This window comes from Lissotriton helveticus, chromosome 8, assembly GCF_964261635.1.
Source record: "Lissotriton helveticus chromosome 8, aLisHel1.1, whole genome shotgun sequence".
Lineage (NCBI taxonomy): Eukaryota > Metazoa > Chordata > Amphibia > Caudata > Salamandridae > Lissotriton > Lissotriton helveticus.
In genome coordinates, this window is record NC_136069.1 from 70,344,971 (window position 1) to 70,361,132 (window position 16,162).

At 48.3% G+C, this 16,162-nt stretch overlaps 1 protein-coding gene across 1 annotated transcript in view; it reads left to right on the forward strand.

Moving 5' to 3' along the window:
- Positions 1–5,865: 5,865 nt before the first annotated feature.
- The window catches only part of FSTL1 (follistatin like 1), a 137,216-nt gene continuing 126,919 nt past the window's right edge, over positions 5,866–16,162 (forward strand). The window contains exons 1-2 of the mRNA XM_078656646.1: positions 5,866–5,981; positions 15,368–15,424. Of these exons, the coding sequence (XP_078512772.1) occupies positions 5,979–5,981; positions 15,368–15,424 (60 nt within the window). The 5' untranslated portion in view covers positions 5,866–5,978. The remainder of the gene's footprint in view (positions 5,982–15,367; positions 15,425–16,162) is intronic.

Sequence of the window (16,162 nt, forward strand, 5' to 3'; positions counted from 1 at the left end):
TACATCGCATGTCATCACAACACATTTTTAGAAACTACATTTACAACGCATTCTATTACAGCGCATTCCATTACAAGACATACCATTACAACGCATGTTACTTTTAGGGCAACAGTAGGGTAACTGTTGGATAGTGTAGGGGTAAAAAATACTATTCCCACTCCAGTGATTGCTACAGTATGGTAACTGTTGGATAGTGTAGGGGTAAAAAATACTATTCCCACTCCAGTGATTGCTACAGTATGGTAACTGTTGGATAGTGTAGGGGTAAAAAATACTATTCCCACTCCAGTGATTGCTACAGTATGGTAACTGTTGGATAGTGTAGGGGTAAACATTACTATTCCTCATTACTTACCTTATATTGCGTTGTAATGGCATGCGTTGTAGTGACATGCGTTGTAATGGCATGCTTTGTAGTGACATGCGATGTAATGGCTGCGTTATATTGGCAGCGATGTAAAGGATGTTGCGTTGTCATGACTGCGTTGTAAAGGTAGTGTGATGTGTGTGATTCCCTTTCGTACACACATACTTATGGATTTATGCGATCCTGGACATCTCTGACTTTCACAGATTCCCATCCCTCACTTGTCCAAGTCTCAAAGTTAAGATGTTGGCCTGTAATTCATTTCTTCCTTCTAGAAGGCTCTTTCCCAAGGCCTGCTTGGGTGAAACAGGCACTAATGGGAGACTGAGGGTACAAACAATGAAGTAAGGGTACCCAAGTACATCAATGGGTGAAATGATTTACAAATGATGCACCATCCAGTGCAATGGGTGGGATCTTCCTTTATTTCTCCTGTTTCGAAGCTTTAAAAGTGTCTTTTTGTGCCACCTACATACTCGTTTTGGGCCTCTGAATACTTCATTAAATCGACTAATGCACCTTGTTTTCTTTGGGTTGAGATAAGAGGACCAAGATCATAGTTGAGAGGCCATCAAGACAGACCCACTGATGAGATGATTAGATGGAAAACAGACATTCTGTAGGCCCCGGTATGAATTAAGCGGTACAAAAGGGGGTGGTGATGGACGGAGCATCTGAACCAATCAAACACTCACACCCAGTCAAAAGATCTGTGTTTAATCCATCACCGTTCTTTAGCCCACTTTGCCACCCCAGTTCAGACATGGCCATATGCACAACAGTCTGACCCTGTGCCCCAGGGGAACAGTCCAGCCCGAACTGCCAAGCCATGCCTTCCCTGGACCGGAAACAAGCTTCCGAGGACCGGTTTCTGGCATTTCAGCCGTCTTCAGCCCGGCTAGCTTGAATCCAGTGGCAAAGTGAGCAAGGGACTCACGTCTGAGCATACCCTGTCACACTTATGGCGGCCAAAAGTGATACAAAAGGGGGTGGTGATGGACGGAGCATCTGAACCAATCAAACACTCACACCCAGTCTGGGTGAGTGTTTGATTGGTTCAGATTCAACACTGACCAATCACATGATAGACATTACTCGTGGTGCTCTGCGTCGCATCCTGTGACGAGACTCGACTCTGGGTGCCATTAGTAAGTGTCCAGAATGATCTTCAGGGTCTATAGTTGTTAAAGCCAAGGGCTGCTCGAGCCTGATTTACTTGAAGCCCAAAAGGGCTCAGTATAAGGGTCTCCAGACCCACCATTCATCTAGGTTGTTCCAAGTGATATCTTGAATGTCCTGTGGTCTGATCCCACCTGGAAGAACCATGGAATGAAGCCAGGCCTTGGGCTTGTTTTTTAACCCCTTCCATGCTAGTGATGGAACCACGCCGTCACGAGCCACGGGTGGCGTGTGCTCATGACCGCGTGGTTCCGTCATCTCGCGGCCGCTCCGCCCACGCGGCACTGATTCCCCGCCTGTGTGGGTGAATTAGTGAGTGGACGGAGTCGTAACGGAACCACGCCGTCTTAAGCACAGCCCGCCCGTGGCTCGTGACGGCGTGGTTCCTTCCGTCACAAGCATGGCGGCACCGCGCGATCCTCCCTTTTCCCCCAGCGCCAAAAGGTTAAGGCATGTCTGGGTTCACACCTTGAGGATTTATTCGTATTTGTTGAGATAATGGTCTGTTGATCTCGAATCCTCTGATTTAGGATTTGAGAATTATTTTTCATTAGGGGCTCATTGCACGTGATGTCATGGGCCTACCAGTCCATCTGCTGACGTTCTAACGATGGAAAATATTTTTTCACACTGGTAAAGTTTTGTGATTGTAAGGTGTAGTAAGCCGGCTCTTTATATGGTGGTATTCGGAGCGACGATTTTTAATAGCGCCGCTGGCTAGAACTTTAGGCACTGGCAAAAAATTCTTCTACAAAATACAAAGCACTGGTACCTGTTTTGTGTGTCAGGGAAACATGGGCAACTGCTGCCCATGTTGGTTTTTGTACTATGTGTTAGAGAAGTGTAGCACAATCCACTATACCCTCCCAAAAAAAGGTTGATTTTGCCAATGCTTGGTTTAAGAAACAGTTTCTCTGAAGGTGCTCCGTCCTCATGTGAGCACAAGATTGTACAAGTGAACAAATGTAATGTCTATGGACTGCCTGTGTCTCTTAAGTAGTTTAACACTACTAGTATTGCGAGTGTGTTTTTACTAAGTTAGGCGCGTGGTGGTTGAAGCAGGTGTCTCGTCCAGCCGCTGGGGATGTCTCTGTAATTGCCAGCAGTCTCATACACTGGGGCATATTTGCAAGGACATTGCACCAACAGATCGTCTCTTTTTCCAAATGCTCTGGTGGCGCAATGCCCTGCTCCATATTTACAAGGCGTCGCTAAGCCACTTTGCGTGCCGCCTTGTAAATATGGCCCTCCTCGTCACCGCTTTCTGGGGTAAAGGGGCGTGCAATGGTTGTTGCTGTGGGTGTTCCTACGCAACACCCATTGCTTTTTGACGCTGCCCATATTTACAAGGGCCTGTGAATCTGAGGCAGCACCTAAAACTAACACCTTTGAAAAGGAGGTGTTAGAGTGGCGCTGCGGGGAGAAATACTTTAATTTCTTCTTGTTTTTTGCTCTTTCTATCTTTCACATAGAAGGAGCAAAACACCATTCATGCTTGTTTATGTGCAGGGAGGTGTCCCTTCCTGCCAAACACAATCATACCTGTATAAGCAGGCTCCCTTGCACCATAGTGCAAGGGTGATGGTGCCTGCGCTGGCACCAGGCAACTTTTTTAGTTCCGGTGCAAGGGGAAAACACAGGGGTGCGCCGCATTCTTGTAAATACAGCGCATCCCTGTATTTTTTAAATGACGCTGCTCAACTAAATTGCTTGCGGCGCCGCGCCATTTCGTTGTAAATATGCCCCCCCCTGTTTCGTGGTGAGACCATCTGTCAGCGACGGGCGTAGCTTCCATTGGTGCAGCATGTGCAGTAGCACCAGGGTCCAGAGGCCTGAGCATTGCTCTGTCATTACCATTCAGACAGCAGCAGGGGGCTCATGTCTTTCCTTGCACTAGGGCTCGGAGTCTTGACTTTCATGGATAGTGGGTGACCAGACTATGTCCTTCTCACCTGTTTCTTTTTATTGCTCTCTCCTCCTCCGCTGCACTGCATATTTATTGCACATGCTGTATTTTTTTCTGTGATTTGCTTCCTTACTGCCAGCCTACTATGTAATGTAATGTCCTTCTGCTGTTTACTGTGTGTATGTAAAGCGCTCTGATACTTACAGGTTAAGCTAGCGCTATATAAAACTTTTAAAATAAAATTAAAAAAATACGCCACTGCCATTTGTAACTGTTTGGTGTCTAGTGGCTTTCAGTGCAGGTTTAGGGGTTGCCCCCTGCCCTTGCTGTGCTCTCAGAGCCAGTGGCAGCTGCAGTCTGGGGACCTCTCGCCATGCAGACGTCATCAGGACTCCCCTGTGAGGGCTGGAGCTGAAAGTGTTAATAGAAAGGGATGGACTCCCCGGTGTGAATCTCGGTTCATTCGAATTGAGAAGATTTCACCCATCCACTACCTAATCCATCCAATCAACAATTCATCCACCTACTCACTTATCCAATCAAACGTATTCCCCCATCCAAGCATCCACTTAAGCAGCCACCCACCCATAACATAACAGCTGTATTTGTAAAGCACACGTTCACCCCAGCAAAGGGGCAACTTGGCGCTGAAATAACAGATGTATATTGTTACCCAACGGTAATTATTTTATCGACCTCAAATGGATGAAAGGCTGAGTTGACCTGCCGGGATTTGAACCTGTGACCATGAGGCTGAACACAGGGCCCTTCAGTGGATGCATTAGTCCACTAAGCCACCAGACCCGGCTCACTCACTCATCCATCCACCCACTCATTCACTCACTCACTCACTCAACTCACCCACTCACCCTTTAATCCCCCATGTATTAACTCATTCATCCCTCCAAAGCGCTCACTAACGCTCTGATCCGTCCAATTCTTTGCCGACGCTCATGTTTCCTCACACCCATGATCCATCTATTCACCCATCCAGTCATACACCCATTTACTAGAACATTGAATAAGAAAGCAAGCAATATGACTGCTCAGCATTTCACCAGGCACCAGCAGTAACAGCCGCCCGTTGCGTGACATGCTGTGGTGTCACGCCCAGCTGCCCGTCAAGAGCTCAGTGCTTCACCGTGTTTTCCTTTGGGATGAAAGAAGCTCAGGTGCAGCCTTAACGCGGAGAAATGCTGTTTTGTGTATTTCACGATATATTGTGTTCTAAAATGCTCAATGGCTCCTTTGGCGCAAGAGGCGCTACATCAACAAGGAATAAAAGAGTCACGCGTTTGGATAGCGCCCTTCTACCGGCGGGGTGCCTCTGTGCGCATTCAGGGTCCGAGCGCCCCCTACGGTTCTGGAATTCCGTTGCAAAGAGTTAATGTGTGTTATGTATCTACGTTGATAAAAAAGATGATACTTTTAATAATAGTAAGACGCAAGTTGAATTCGGGTTTGTAGTGTGCTATTGCTAGCCGGAAGCGAACTTTTTTTCTTCCTGTCAGGCTCGTGGCTTGCCGCAATCTTGTACCAAGGGGGTGTTACTTCTGAACGCGGCTTCCTCCTGCCCCCTTTGTCCAGGTCTGGTTTGGCTGTGGCCCCCCACCCCGAGTCCCTCGCGGCTGCCCAAACCTCCTCCCACCCCCTCACGCCCTAGGCACCCAGTGGGGCAGATTTACAAGCCCCTGGCGCCACTTGTGCGTCATTTTTTTCACCATGTTAAAAATGACGCAAAAGTGGCGCAAGGGGCTTGTAAATCTGCCCCAGTGTGCTTTCACCCTTCCTGTGCCCTGTCTGCCTAATATGGGGCGTCTTTGAAGCTGGGGAGCCAATTTTGAGTCTCGGCGTCAGCTGAGCATTCCGTGATTCTGGGCACATCATTTAATCTCCCAGTGCCTACTAAAATGAATGTGTCCTTGTGTAACATAATTGGTGGTCATGTAAAGCGCTCCAATACCTTCGGGTCGAGTTCGCGGCGCGCTATATAAAACAAAAAAAAAATGCAAAAAAAATAGGTCGAGGGGACACCTAGGGAAAGTACTGGATGGGGTGGCATTTGCATGCAACGTTTCTGACCCCTCCGATCCCCACCTTCCCTCGCCCTGCTCCCTGTTCACAGCCCCCCATCCTTTAGGGGGGGCCAACAGGGGCCACGTCACAGGAAGAGTCGAACAGAGGGATGCAGAGGAGGGGATGGATGGAAACTGCAGGGAGAGAGGTGGATGAGAGGTCTGTGAGGGGTAGGGGTCGGGAGAATGGAATGAGAGAAAGGAGGGGTGAGTAGGGAGGGGGCGGGGCTGCACTGGAGGGGGGAGCTGGGATAGGGGCAGAAGCCTGGAGGGGGCGGAACGGGAGGGAGGGGGGCTGGCATCCTCGGCCCTCTGCCCTGCCTGGATCAGATTTCCTCCTGGAGAGAAAGAGAAAAGCAGCCGAGGCAGCGACAGGCATCTCTGCAGCCCGCCTCCCCAGCGCCAGCACACAGCACCCCGAGCCGAGGACCCCCAGACCGAAGACAACATGGTGAGGACCCCAGGACCCGGGGAGGGTGCGAGAGGAGGGATGGAGGAGTGAGAGGAGGGATGGAGGGGCGAGAGGAGGATGAGGGGCACTCCAGGAGTCAGGGGCTCCGGCCTGTCCCAGCTGGGATGGGGGTAGGAAGCTGTCCTTCCTGGTGGGAGCCGAGATCTTACCCCCCAGAACGCTGCCCCCCCCATCTTCTGTGTCCCCCAAATTCCACTTCCTTCGAGCTTTTCTGTCTGATTCCCCCAAGTTTTCCTCTATTCTGTCCTCTGCCCCCTCCTTCTATAGCACCAGCCCCCTCTCCTGCCTCCCAAAGAAAACCCCTCTCTTCTGCCCACCGGGATCGCTGCCCTCCTGTCTCCCCACCCCCTCTCCAGGTTTCATACTCCTTACCCCGTCTCTCCTGTGCTCGTTTATACATCCGTTCTTGGCCACCTAATGTCTCTTCTTTTCCGCCCCTCCTCCGCCGGCACCCACTCTCTTTTCTCTCCTCTCATCAGGATCCCCCCTTCCTGTCTCCCATGGACTCAGCATTCTCATCTGCACCCCAGAACTACTCTCCTCATCTTGCCCCAGACTTACCCTGCCTTCCACCCTGCCTGCAGATTTGTCTTCTCCTGCACCCCTCGACTCCCCACTGCTCATCTGTCTCTCCCATCTCTATCACCTAGAGCCCCCTTGTTGCTTCTCCTGTCCCACTTGGGTTCAACACCTTCGCTTCAGCCCGCGTTGTCTTCCAATTCTGGCACTGCTCTGCCTGCCTGTCCTGCAAAAGAGGAATGCTGAACAATGTCAAACATTCACCCCAGTACAGAGATCTGGGCTTAAATCCAGTGTTGATTTGGTCACCATGCCATTCCAGTTTGGACCCATCCAAACTAGTCTTGACCCTGCACCCAATGGGAACAGTCCAGCCTGAACTGCCAAGCCAGGTCCTCCCTGGACTGGAAAGAAGCATCCTAGGACCCGTTTCAGGCTTTCAGCCCTCATCAGCCAGGCTAGTTTGACTCCAGTAGCATGGCAAGCACAGGACCCACATCTGGGCATACCAGTCCCACTCAGGGTGACAAATGCAAAAACAACAATTGATGGACAGAATGCAGAACAATGTCATACATTCACCCCAGTACAGATATCTGGGGCCTAAATCCATCGTTTTTTTGCTCACCATGCCATTCCAATTTGAACCCAGCCATATGCAAATCACCCGTGACCCTGCGCCCTATGGTAACAGTCCAGCCCGGACCCGTCCAGGTCCTCCCTGGACTGGAAACAAGCATCCTAGGACCGGTTTCTGCCAGGCCCTACCTGAACCAGAAACAAGCATCCTAGTACCGGTTTTGGGGTTTCACCCCTCATCAGCCTGGCTAGCTTGACTCCAGTGGCATGGAGAGCACGGGATCCACGTCTGGGCATACCCGTCCCACTCGGAGTGACAAATGCAAAAACAACAATAGATGGATAGAATGCAGAACAATGTCATACATTCATCCCATTACAGAGATCTGGGCCTAAATCCAGCGGTGATTTGCCCCCCATGCCATTCCAGTTTGAACCCTGCCATATTCAAATCAGTCTTGACCCCTGTGCCCCATGGGAACAGACCAGCCCGAACTGCCAGGTCAGGTCCTCCCTGGACTGGAAACAAGCATCCTAGGACGGGTTTCTATCAGGCCCTCCCTGAACCAGAAACAAGTATTCGGGAACTGGTTTCTGCCAGGCCTCCCTAGAATGGAAACAAGCATCCTAGGACCGGTTTCGGGGTTTCACCCCTCATCAGCCAGGCTAGCTTGCACCCCAGTGGCATGGAGAGCACGGGACCCACTGGGCATACCCGTTCCACTCGGGGTGACAAATGCAATGCAAAAAGAACAATTGATAGACAGAATGCTGAACAATGTCAAACATTCACCCCAGTACAGAGATCGGGGCCAAAATTCATCATTTTTTGCTCACCATTGCCTATCCTGGCACTGCTTTTCTGGCCTACCCTGGCACTGCTGTCGATTCTGGCTCTGCTCTGTTGGCCTACCTGGCATTGCCGTTGATTCTGGCACTGCTCTACTGATGATTCTGGCACTGCTGGCGATTCTGGCACTGCTCCGCTGGCGATTCTGGCACTGCTCTGCTGGTCTATTCTGGCACTGCTCTGCTGGCCTGTCCTGGCACTGCTGTCGATGTTGGCACTGCACTGCTGGCCTATCCTGGCACTGCTATCTATTCTGGCTGTGCTGGCCTGTCCTGGCACTGCTGTTGATTCTGGCTCTGCTGGCCTATCTTGGCACTGCAGTAGATTCTGGCATTGCTCAGCTGGCCGATTCTGGCACTGCAGTCGATTCTGGCTCTGGTCTGCTGGCCTATCCGTGGCACTGCTGTAGATTCTGGCACTTCTGGCCTATCCTGGCACTGCTGTCGATTCTGGCACTGCTCTGCTGGCCTCTCCTGTCACTGCTGTAGATTCTGGCACTGCTGGCCTATCCTGGCACTGCTGTCTATTCTGGCCCTGCTGGCCTTTCCTGGCACTGCTGTTGATTCTGGTTCTTCAAGCCTATCATGGCACTGCTGTAGATTCTGGCACTGCTCTGCTGGCCTATCCTGGCACTGCCATAGATTCTGGCACTGCTCTGCTGGCCTATCCTGGCACTGCCATAGATTCTGGCACAGCTCTGCTGGCCTATCCGTGGCACTGCTGTAGTATCTGGCACTTCGGGCCTATCCTGGCACTGCTGTCGATTCTGGCCCTGCTGCATTGGTTTGGCACTGCTGTCGATTCTGGCCCTGCTGTATTGGTTTGGCACTGCTCTCATCCACCTCGGTTGCAGGCACTGCTCTGCTGGTCTGTCCCAGCACTGCTGTCGATTCTGGCACTGCCTAGCCGACGTCTTGATCCGGCACAGCTCTCAATCTCCTTAGACTTTTGGGCACTGCTCTGGCATTCACTCTCCAGATGTTCTGGCCCTCTCCCAATCTGGCATTTACCTGGTTCTCTTTATATGCTGATAATTTTCTGTCTCTCTTCCTATTTTCTGGACTAAGCCCCCTCTGATCACCTTTCTCATTTTCCCTTTCTAGCACACTCATGGCTCTCTTCATTTTATAGCATGATTGTCTCTATTCTTTCAGGTAGTATGCTCACTCATTTCTCATTTTGGCTATGTACTCGCTGCTTTCTTTCGATTCTGGCCTTGAGTTTGCTCTCTTCCCATTCTGCCCCTCTGCTTGTGTTCTTTCTAATCTGGTCATGTGCTCTCTTTACATTCTGGCCCTGTGCTCTCTGTTTTAAAGTTAGGATTTTACTCAGTTTAGGAGTAGTAAAGTGAGTCCTAACTTTACTACTCCTAAATTGAGAAAAATCCTAACTTTAAGACTTTCGGTATTCACACTTTCGGCATTTAGGAGTCCTAAAGTTATGAGTCCTAACTTCTGTGAATACCGAAATGAGTAAGAATACCAAAATGGTAGTAAGTTTAGGATTTTGTCTTAAGTTAGTTCTGTGAATCGGGCCCCCTGTGCCTGCTCTCTTGTTATGTTATGTTAAAATTTCTTATGAAGCGCACATACACTGATTGGTTTCTTGGCACTAATCTTCCCACACTCCCCTGTGCTTGCTTTCTTCCCATTCTAGCTCCATGCTCGCTCTTTTCCCAGTCTGGGCCTGGCCCAGTGCTTGCTCTTTGCTTACTATCCTCCCATTCTGGCCCTTTACTCACTGTCTTCCCATTTTGGCCCTGTTCTTGCTTAATTCATATTCTGCCCTTTGGCTCAGTTACTTCCCATGTTAGTTCCATGCTCGCTTACATCCTATATTAGCCCTGTGTTCACTCTCTTCCAAGCCTGGCTGTGTACTCACTCTTTTCCTATTCTGGGCTAGTGCTTGTTTACTTCTTATCTTGCCCTTGTGATTGCATACTTCCCGTGTGAGCCCTATGCTCGCGTACATTCCATGCTAGCCCTACGCTTGCTCTCTTCCCATTCTGACCCTGTGCTCCTGCTCTCTTCCCATTCTGATCCTGTGCTCCTGCTCTCTTCCCATTCTGACCCTGTGCTCCTGCTCTCTTCCCATTCTGACCCTGTGCTCCTGCTCTCTTCCCATTCTGACCCTGTGCTCCTGCTCTCTTCCCATTCTGCATCTGTGCCCACTCCGTTCCCATCCTGCCTCCTAGCTCGCTCTCTTCCCATTCGGCTCTGGTGCTCCCCATCTTTCTCTTTTGCCGCTGTGCTCCATTGCTTCACTTATGGGCCAGTGCTTGCTTTTTTCCTGTTCTGGCCCTATGCTTACTATTGTCCCTTTCTGGTCCTGTACTCGCTCTCTTCCTATTCTGGCCTGGTTCATTACTTACTTTCTATTATGCCCTTCTGCTCATGAACTTCCCTTGTTAGCTCTGTGCTCGCTTACATCCCATGTTAGCCCACTGGTTGCTCCCTTACAGGTCTGGCCCTATGCTCACTTTCTTCTTAGTCTAGGCCTTTGCTCACTTTTATCCTTTTCTGGCCCTGTGCTCGCTTTCTTCCAATTATATACCTGTGCTCGCTTTCATCCTATTCTGGCCCTGTGCTTGATTTCTTCCAATTATATACCTGTGCTCGCTTTCATCCTATTCTGGCCCTGGGCTTGATTTCTTCCAATTATATACCTGTGCTCGCTTTCATCCTATTCTGGCCCTGTGCTTGATTTCTTCCAATTATATACCTGTGCTCGCTTTCATCCTATTCTGGCCCTGTGCTTGATTTCTTCCAATTATATACCTGTGCTCGCTTTCATCCTATTCTGGCCCTGTGCTTGATTTCTTCCAATTATATACCTGTGCTTGCTTTCTTCCTATTCTTGCTCTGTACTCGCTTTCTTCCGATTATATACCTATGTTCGCTTCTGGCCCTGGGCTGTATGCTCACTCTCTTCACTTTCTTCTAAATATATATGCCTTTGTTCACTTTCTTTTATTCTGGCCCTGTGCTCGCTTTCTTCTGATTATATACCTATGCTCGCTTTCTTCCTATTCTGGCCCTGTGCTCACTTTTTTCCAATGATATACACTTATGCTTGCTTTCTTCTTATTCTGGCCCTGTGATCGCTTTCTTCCAATTATATACACACTTACGCTCGCTTTCTTCTTATTCTGGCTTGTGCTCGCTTTCCTCCGATTATATTCCTATGCTCGCTTTCTTCATATTCTGACCCTGTGCTCACTTTTTTCCAATGATATACACTTATGCTTGCTTTCTTCTTATTCTGGCCCTGTGATCGCTTTCTTCCAAATATATACACACTTACGCTCGCTTTCTTCTTATTCTGGCCTTGTGCTCGCTTTCCTCCGATTATATTCCTATGCCCGCTTTCTTCATATTCTGACCCTGTGCTCTCTTTCTTCCAATTATATACACCTGTGCTCGCTTTCTACCTATTCTGGCCCTGTGCTAGTTTTCTTCCGTATATAAATCTATTCTCGCTTTCTTCCTATTCTGGCCCTGTGCTCCTACTCTTCCAGTTATATACACTGATGCTCGTTTTCTTCTTATTCTGACCCTGTGCTCACTTACCACTGATAATAGCTCTGTGCTTGCTCTCTTCCAAGACTGGCCCTGTGCTCACTTCCTATTCTGGTCCTGTGCTCGCTTTCTTCCATTTATATACCTATGCTTGCTTTCTTATTATTAGCCTGTGCTCACTTTCTTCCAATTATATAACTATGCTTGCTTTCTTCTTGTTCTGGCCCAGTGCGCACTTTCTTCCAATTATATACACCAATGCTTGCTTTCTTCTTATTCTGACCCTGTGCTCACTTACCTCTGATAATAGCTCTGTGCTCACTCTCTTCCAAGACTGGCCCTGTGCTCACTTCCTATTCTGGCCCTGTGCTCGCTTTCTTCCATTTATATACCTATGCTCGCTTTCTTATTATTAGCCTGTGCTCGCTTTCTTCCAATTATATAACTATGCTCGCTTTCTTCTTATTCTGGCCCAGTGCGCACTTTCTTCCAATTATATACATCAATGCTCGCTTTCTTCCTATTCTGGCACAGTGCTCACATTCTTCTAATTATATACCCCAATGCTCGCTTTCTTCCTATTCTGGCCCAGTGCTCGTTTTCTTCCTATTCTGGCCCAGTGCTCGCTTTCTTCTTATTCTGACCCTGTGCTCACTAACCTCTGATAATAGCTCTGTGCTTGCTCTCTTCCAAGACTGGCCCTGTGCTCACTTTCTATTCTGGCCCTGTGCTCGCTTTCTTCCATTTATATACCTATGCTCGCTTTCTTATTCTGACCCTGTGCTCACTAACCTCTGATAATAGCTCTGTGCTTGCTCTCTTCCAAGACTGGCCCTGTGCTTGCTTTCTTCCAATTATATACCTATGCTCGCTCCTGGCCCTGGGCTGTATGCTTACTTTCTTCTAAATATATATGCCTTTGTTCACTTTCTTCCTATTCTGGTCCTGTGCTCGCTTTCTTACAATTATATACACCTATGCTCACTTTCTTCCTATTCTGTCCCAGTGCCCACTTTCTTACAATTATATACACCAATGCTCGCTTTCTTATTATTCTGACCCTGTGCTCACTTACCTCCAACAATAGCTCTGTGCTTGTTCTCTTCCAAGACTGACCCTGTGCTCACTTTCTTCCTATTCTGTCCCTGTGTTCGCTTTCTTCCATTTATATACCTATGCTCGCTTTCTTCTTATTCTGACCCTGTGCTCACTTACCTCCAATAATAGCTCTGTGCTTGCTCTCTTCCAAGACTGACCCTGTGCTCACTTTCTTCCTATTCTGGCCCTGTGCTCGCGTTCTTCCATTTATATACCTATGCTCGCTTTCTTATTATTAGCCTGTGCTCACTTTCTTCCTATTCTGGCCCTGTGCTCGCTTTCTTCCATTTATATACCTATGCTCGCTTTCTTATTATTAGCCTGTGCTCACTTTCTTCCTATTCTGGCCCTGTGCTCGCTTTCATCCATTTATATACCTATGCACGCTTTCTTATTATTAGCCTGTGCTCGCTTTCTTCCATTTATATACCTATGCTCACTTTCTTCTTATTAGCCTGTGCTCGCTTTCTTCCATTTATATACCTATGCTCGCTTTCTTATTATTAGCCTGTGCTCGCTTTTTTCCATATATATACCTATGCTCGCTTTCTTATTTTTAGCCTGTTCTCGCTTTCTTCCCAGTCATTTCTCCCTGGACTTGACCAAGATCCTCGTCTGATGTATTCACCAAGACTTCCCCAGTCCCATGTATCCACACAGAATCTTGTACCCCTCTTTCACCCCCTCGAGCCACTTGCGCCCCTAAAGAACATCATCCCCCAGGCCCATGCAGAAAACCCAGATGTATATATCCCTCCAGAGTTACTGCCCCAGCCTCTCTCTCCCCAAGAACAGACCCAAGAAGCCCCTCCCTCTTTAGTACCCTCTTTGACCCCGCCCCTTTCACCCTGCCTCGCTCTCCCTCCATCCCTGCCCCCACTTTCCTACAGTCACTCCTATGGTAACTCATTCACTCACTCATTCTCACCCCTTCACTCCTGCCTCTATGGCCTCCCGTCGACATTGTGATTTCCTCTTCAATTTAGGTTTTGTTAAATGTAAACCTCCCTGTTTCTTGTAAAGCGCTTTCATGCCCATGGTCTTATAGCGCTATATAAGACAGTTAAAATATATAAGTACACATTTTCTAAACCCAACCTCATGTATCCTCCTAAAGTTATCTATCACCTGGACTCTTATACCCCATAATTATGTACCTCATATACTTACCTACCACCTGCCCCCTAGACTAGTGCATCCCAGAGTTATGTATCTATCTAGACTTACCTATCACCCCAGACTCTCGTACCTCAGACTCATGCATCCCCCACACTTATCTATCACCTGGACTCTTATACCCCAGAATTATGTACCCCACATACTTTACATACCTATCACCTGTACCCCTAGACTTGTGTACCCCTCTAGACTAACCCACCACCTTAGACTCTCGTACCTCAGGCTTATGTATCCTTCTACACTTATCTATCACCTGGAGTCGTATACCCCAGAATTATGTACCCCATATACTTACCTATCACCTGTACCCCTAGACTAGTGTACCCCTCTAGACTGACCCATCACCCCAGACTCTCGTACCTCAGACTCGTGTATCCGTCTACACTTATCTATCACCTGGAGTTGTATACCCCAGAATTATGTACCCCATATACTTACCTATCACCTGTACCCCTAGACTAGTGTACCCCTCTAGACTGACCCATCACCACAGACTCTCGTACCTCAGACTCGTGTATCCGTCTACACTTATCTGTCACCTGGACTCGTCGTATACCCCATATTTATGTACCCCTATATTCTTACCTATCACATGCCACTCTGGAAGTGTGTACCCGTCTAGAGTTACCTGTCACCCTAGACTTTAGTGCCTCAGACTCATGTATCCTCCTACACTTATCTATCACCTAAACTTGTATAACCCAGAACTGCATAACTCCTATACGTTCTCCTGTCTCTCTAGGCTTGTGTACCCTAAACTTACTTGTCACCCTCTACTCTTGTACCTCAGACTCATGTATCCTCCAACACGTATTTATCACCTGGACTCTTATACTCCACAATTATGTACCCCCATACTTACCTATCCCCTATACGGATGTATGTCGTTACCACGCATACTTTTACAACGCATGCCTTTACCACGCAACTTTTACAACGCAAGTCGTTACAACGACTTGCGTTGGGGGGGGCGCTGGATAGTGAATAGTTTAATTTACTATTCCAACTCCAGTCCCCGTGGATAGTAGGGAAGGTTTTGGATAGTGAATTAAACTATTACCTATCCTAGAGCGCCCCCCAGCGCAAGTCGTTGTAACGATTTGCGTTGTAAAAGTTGCGTGGTAAAGGTAGTGCGTGGTAAAAGTTGCGTTGTAATCGCTGTTTACCCCCTGTACTCCTACATTTGTGTATCCCAGGCTTATGTATCCATCTAGACTTACCCATCACCCCAGACTTTCGTACCAAAGTATCCTCCTACACGTATCTATCCTCTGAACTTGTATACTGCAGAATTATGTACCCCATATATGCACCTATTACCTGTCCCCCTAGACTAGTGTACCCCAGGCTTATGTATCTATCTAGACTTACCCATCACCCTAGAGTCTCGTACCCGAGGCTCGTGTACTCCCTAGACTTCCCTCAAACACTTACATCCTTTATTTATTTATTTTATTTTAGAGGTTTTATATAGCGCTGGCTGGACCCAGAGGTATCAGAACGTTTTACAATTGTAACAGAAAGGTGTTTAAATACAGGTACAGTGTGTATAAGTACAAGTGTCTGTCCCCCTGACCCTTGCACCCCAGACTCACTCAGGCCTCCTCTGCTTCCTGTTCCAGATGCTGAAGTGCCTGCCCGTGCTGGTCCTGCTGGCCGTCTCCTGGGTCCACGCGCTGGTAAGTACCGCTCACGCTGCGCATGCGCGCCCCGGCCAGACTCCATTTTAGGAGAGGAATGTCTTTTTTACAGCTTTATAATATGGTGATAAAGTGAACGCGCTGCTCCCCCTGAAGATGAAAAAATGAAGCATTCTTTGGATAATTGTGTGAAAATGGAAAGATGCGTTAAAGTCTGTTTATTTTAGCAGAGCTCGAACTAACGGCAGCAGGATGTTCTGAAACATCTGGGCGGGTTGGTGGGGGGCGAGGAGGGGAGGGGGCTGTCACACAGCAGGGGTGGAGAGAGGGGGGGGTAGTGCTGACTTGAGAGGAAGTCAATGGCATCTCATACTTGCCGCAATTTATTCAGCCTGGGAGGCATTCCTCATTCTCGGTTGTATCTCCACTTCAGAAAGATTTGGGCTAATTGTATTTTCAAATGGGAGGTTTAATGTAATTACCCGACCCAGGGATATTTATCATCACAAGCAGCACTGGGGAGATTGTAATCTGTTCAGGGAGATTTGCAAACTCAGGAATGTTCTGCTTGTGTTTAAATTGGAAAGCAAAGTGTTGACCTGCTTTTCAAGATGTTTTCTATGGGAAACATCCTTTACAATGCAACTTTTACCACGCAGTGCTATTACAACGCAGGTTTTACAACGAAAACCATTACAACGCATTGCGCTGGGGGGCGCTCTAGGATAGGGAATAGATTTAATTTACTATCCAACACCTTCCCTAGTGTCCACGGGG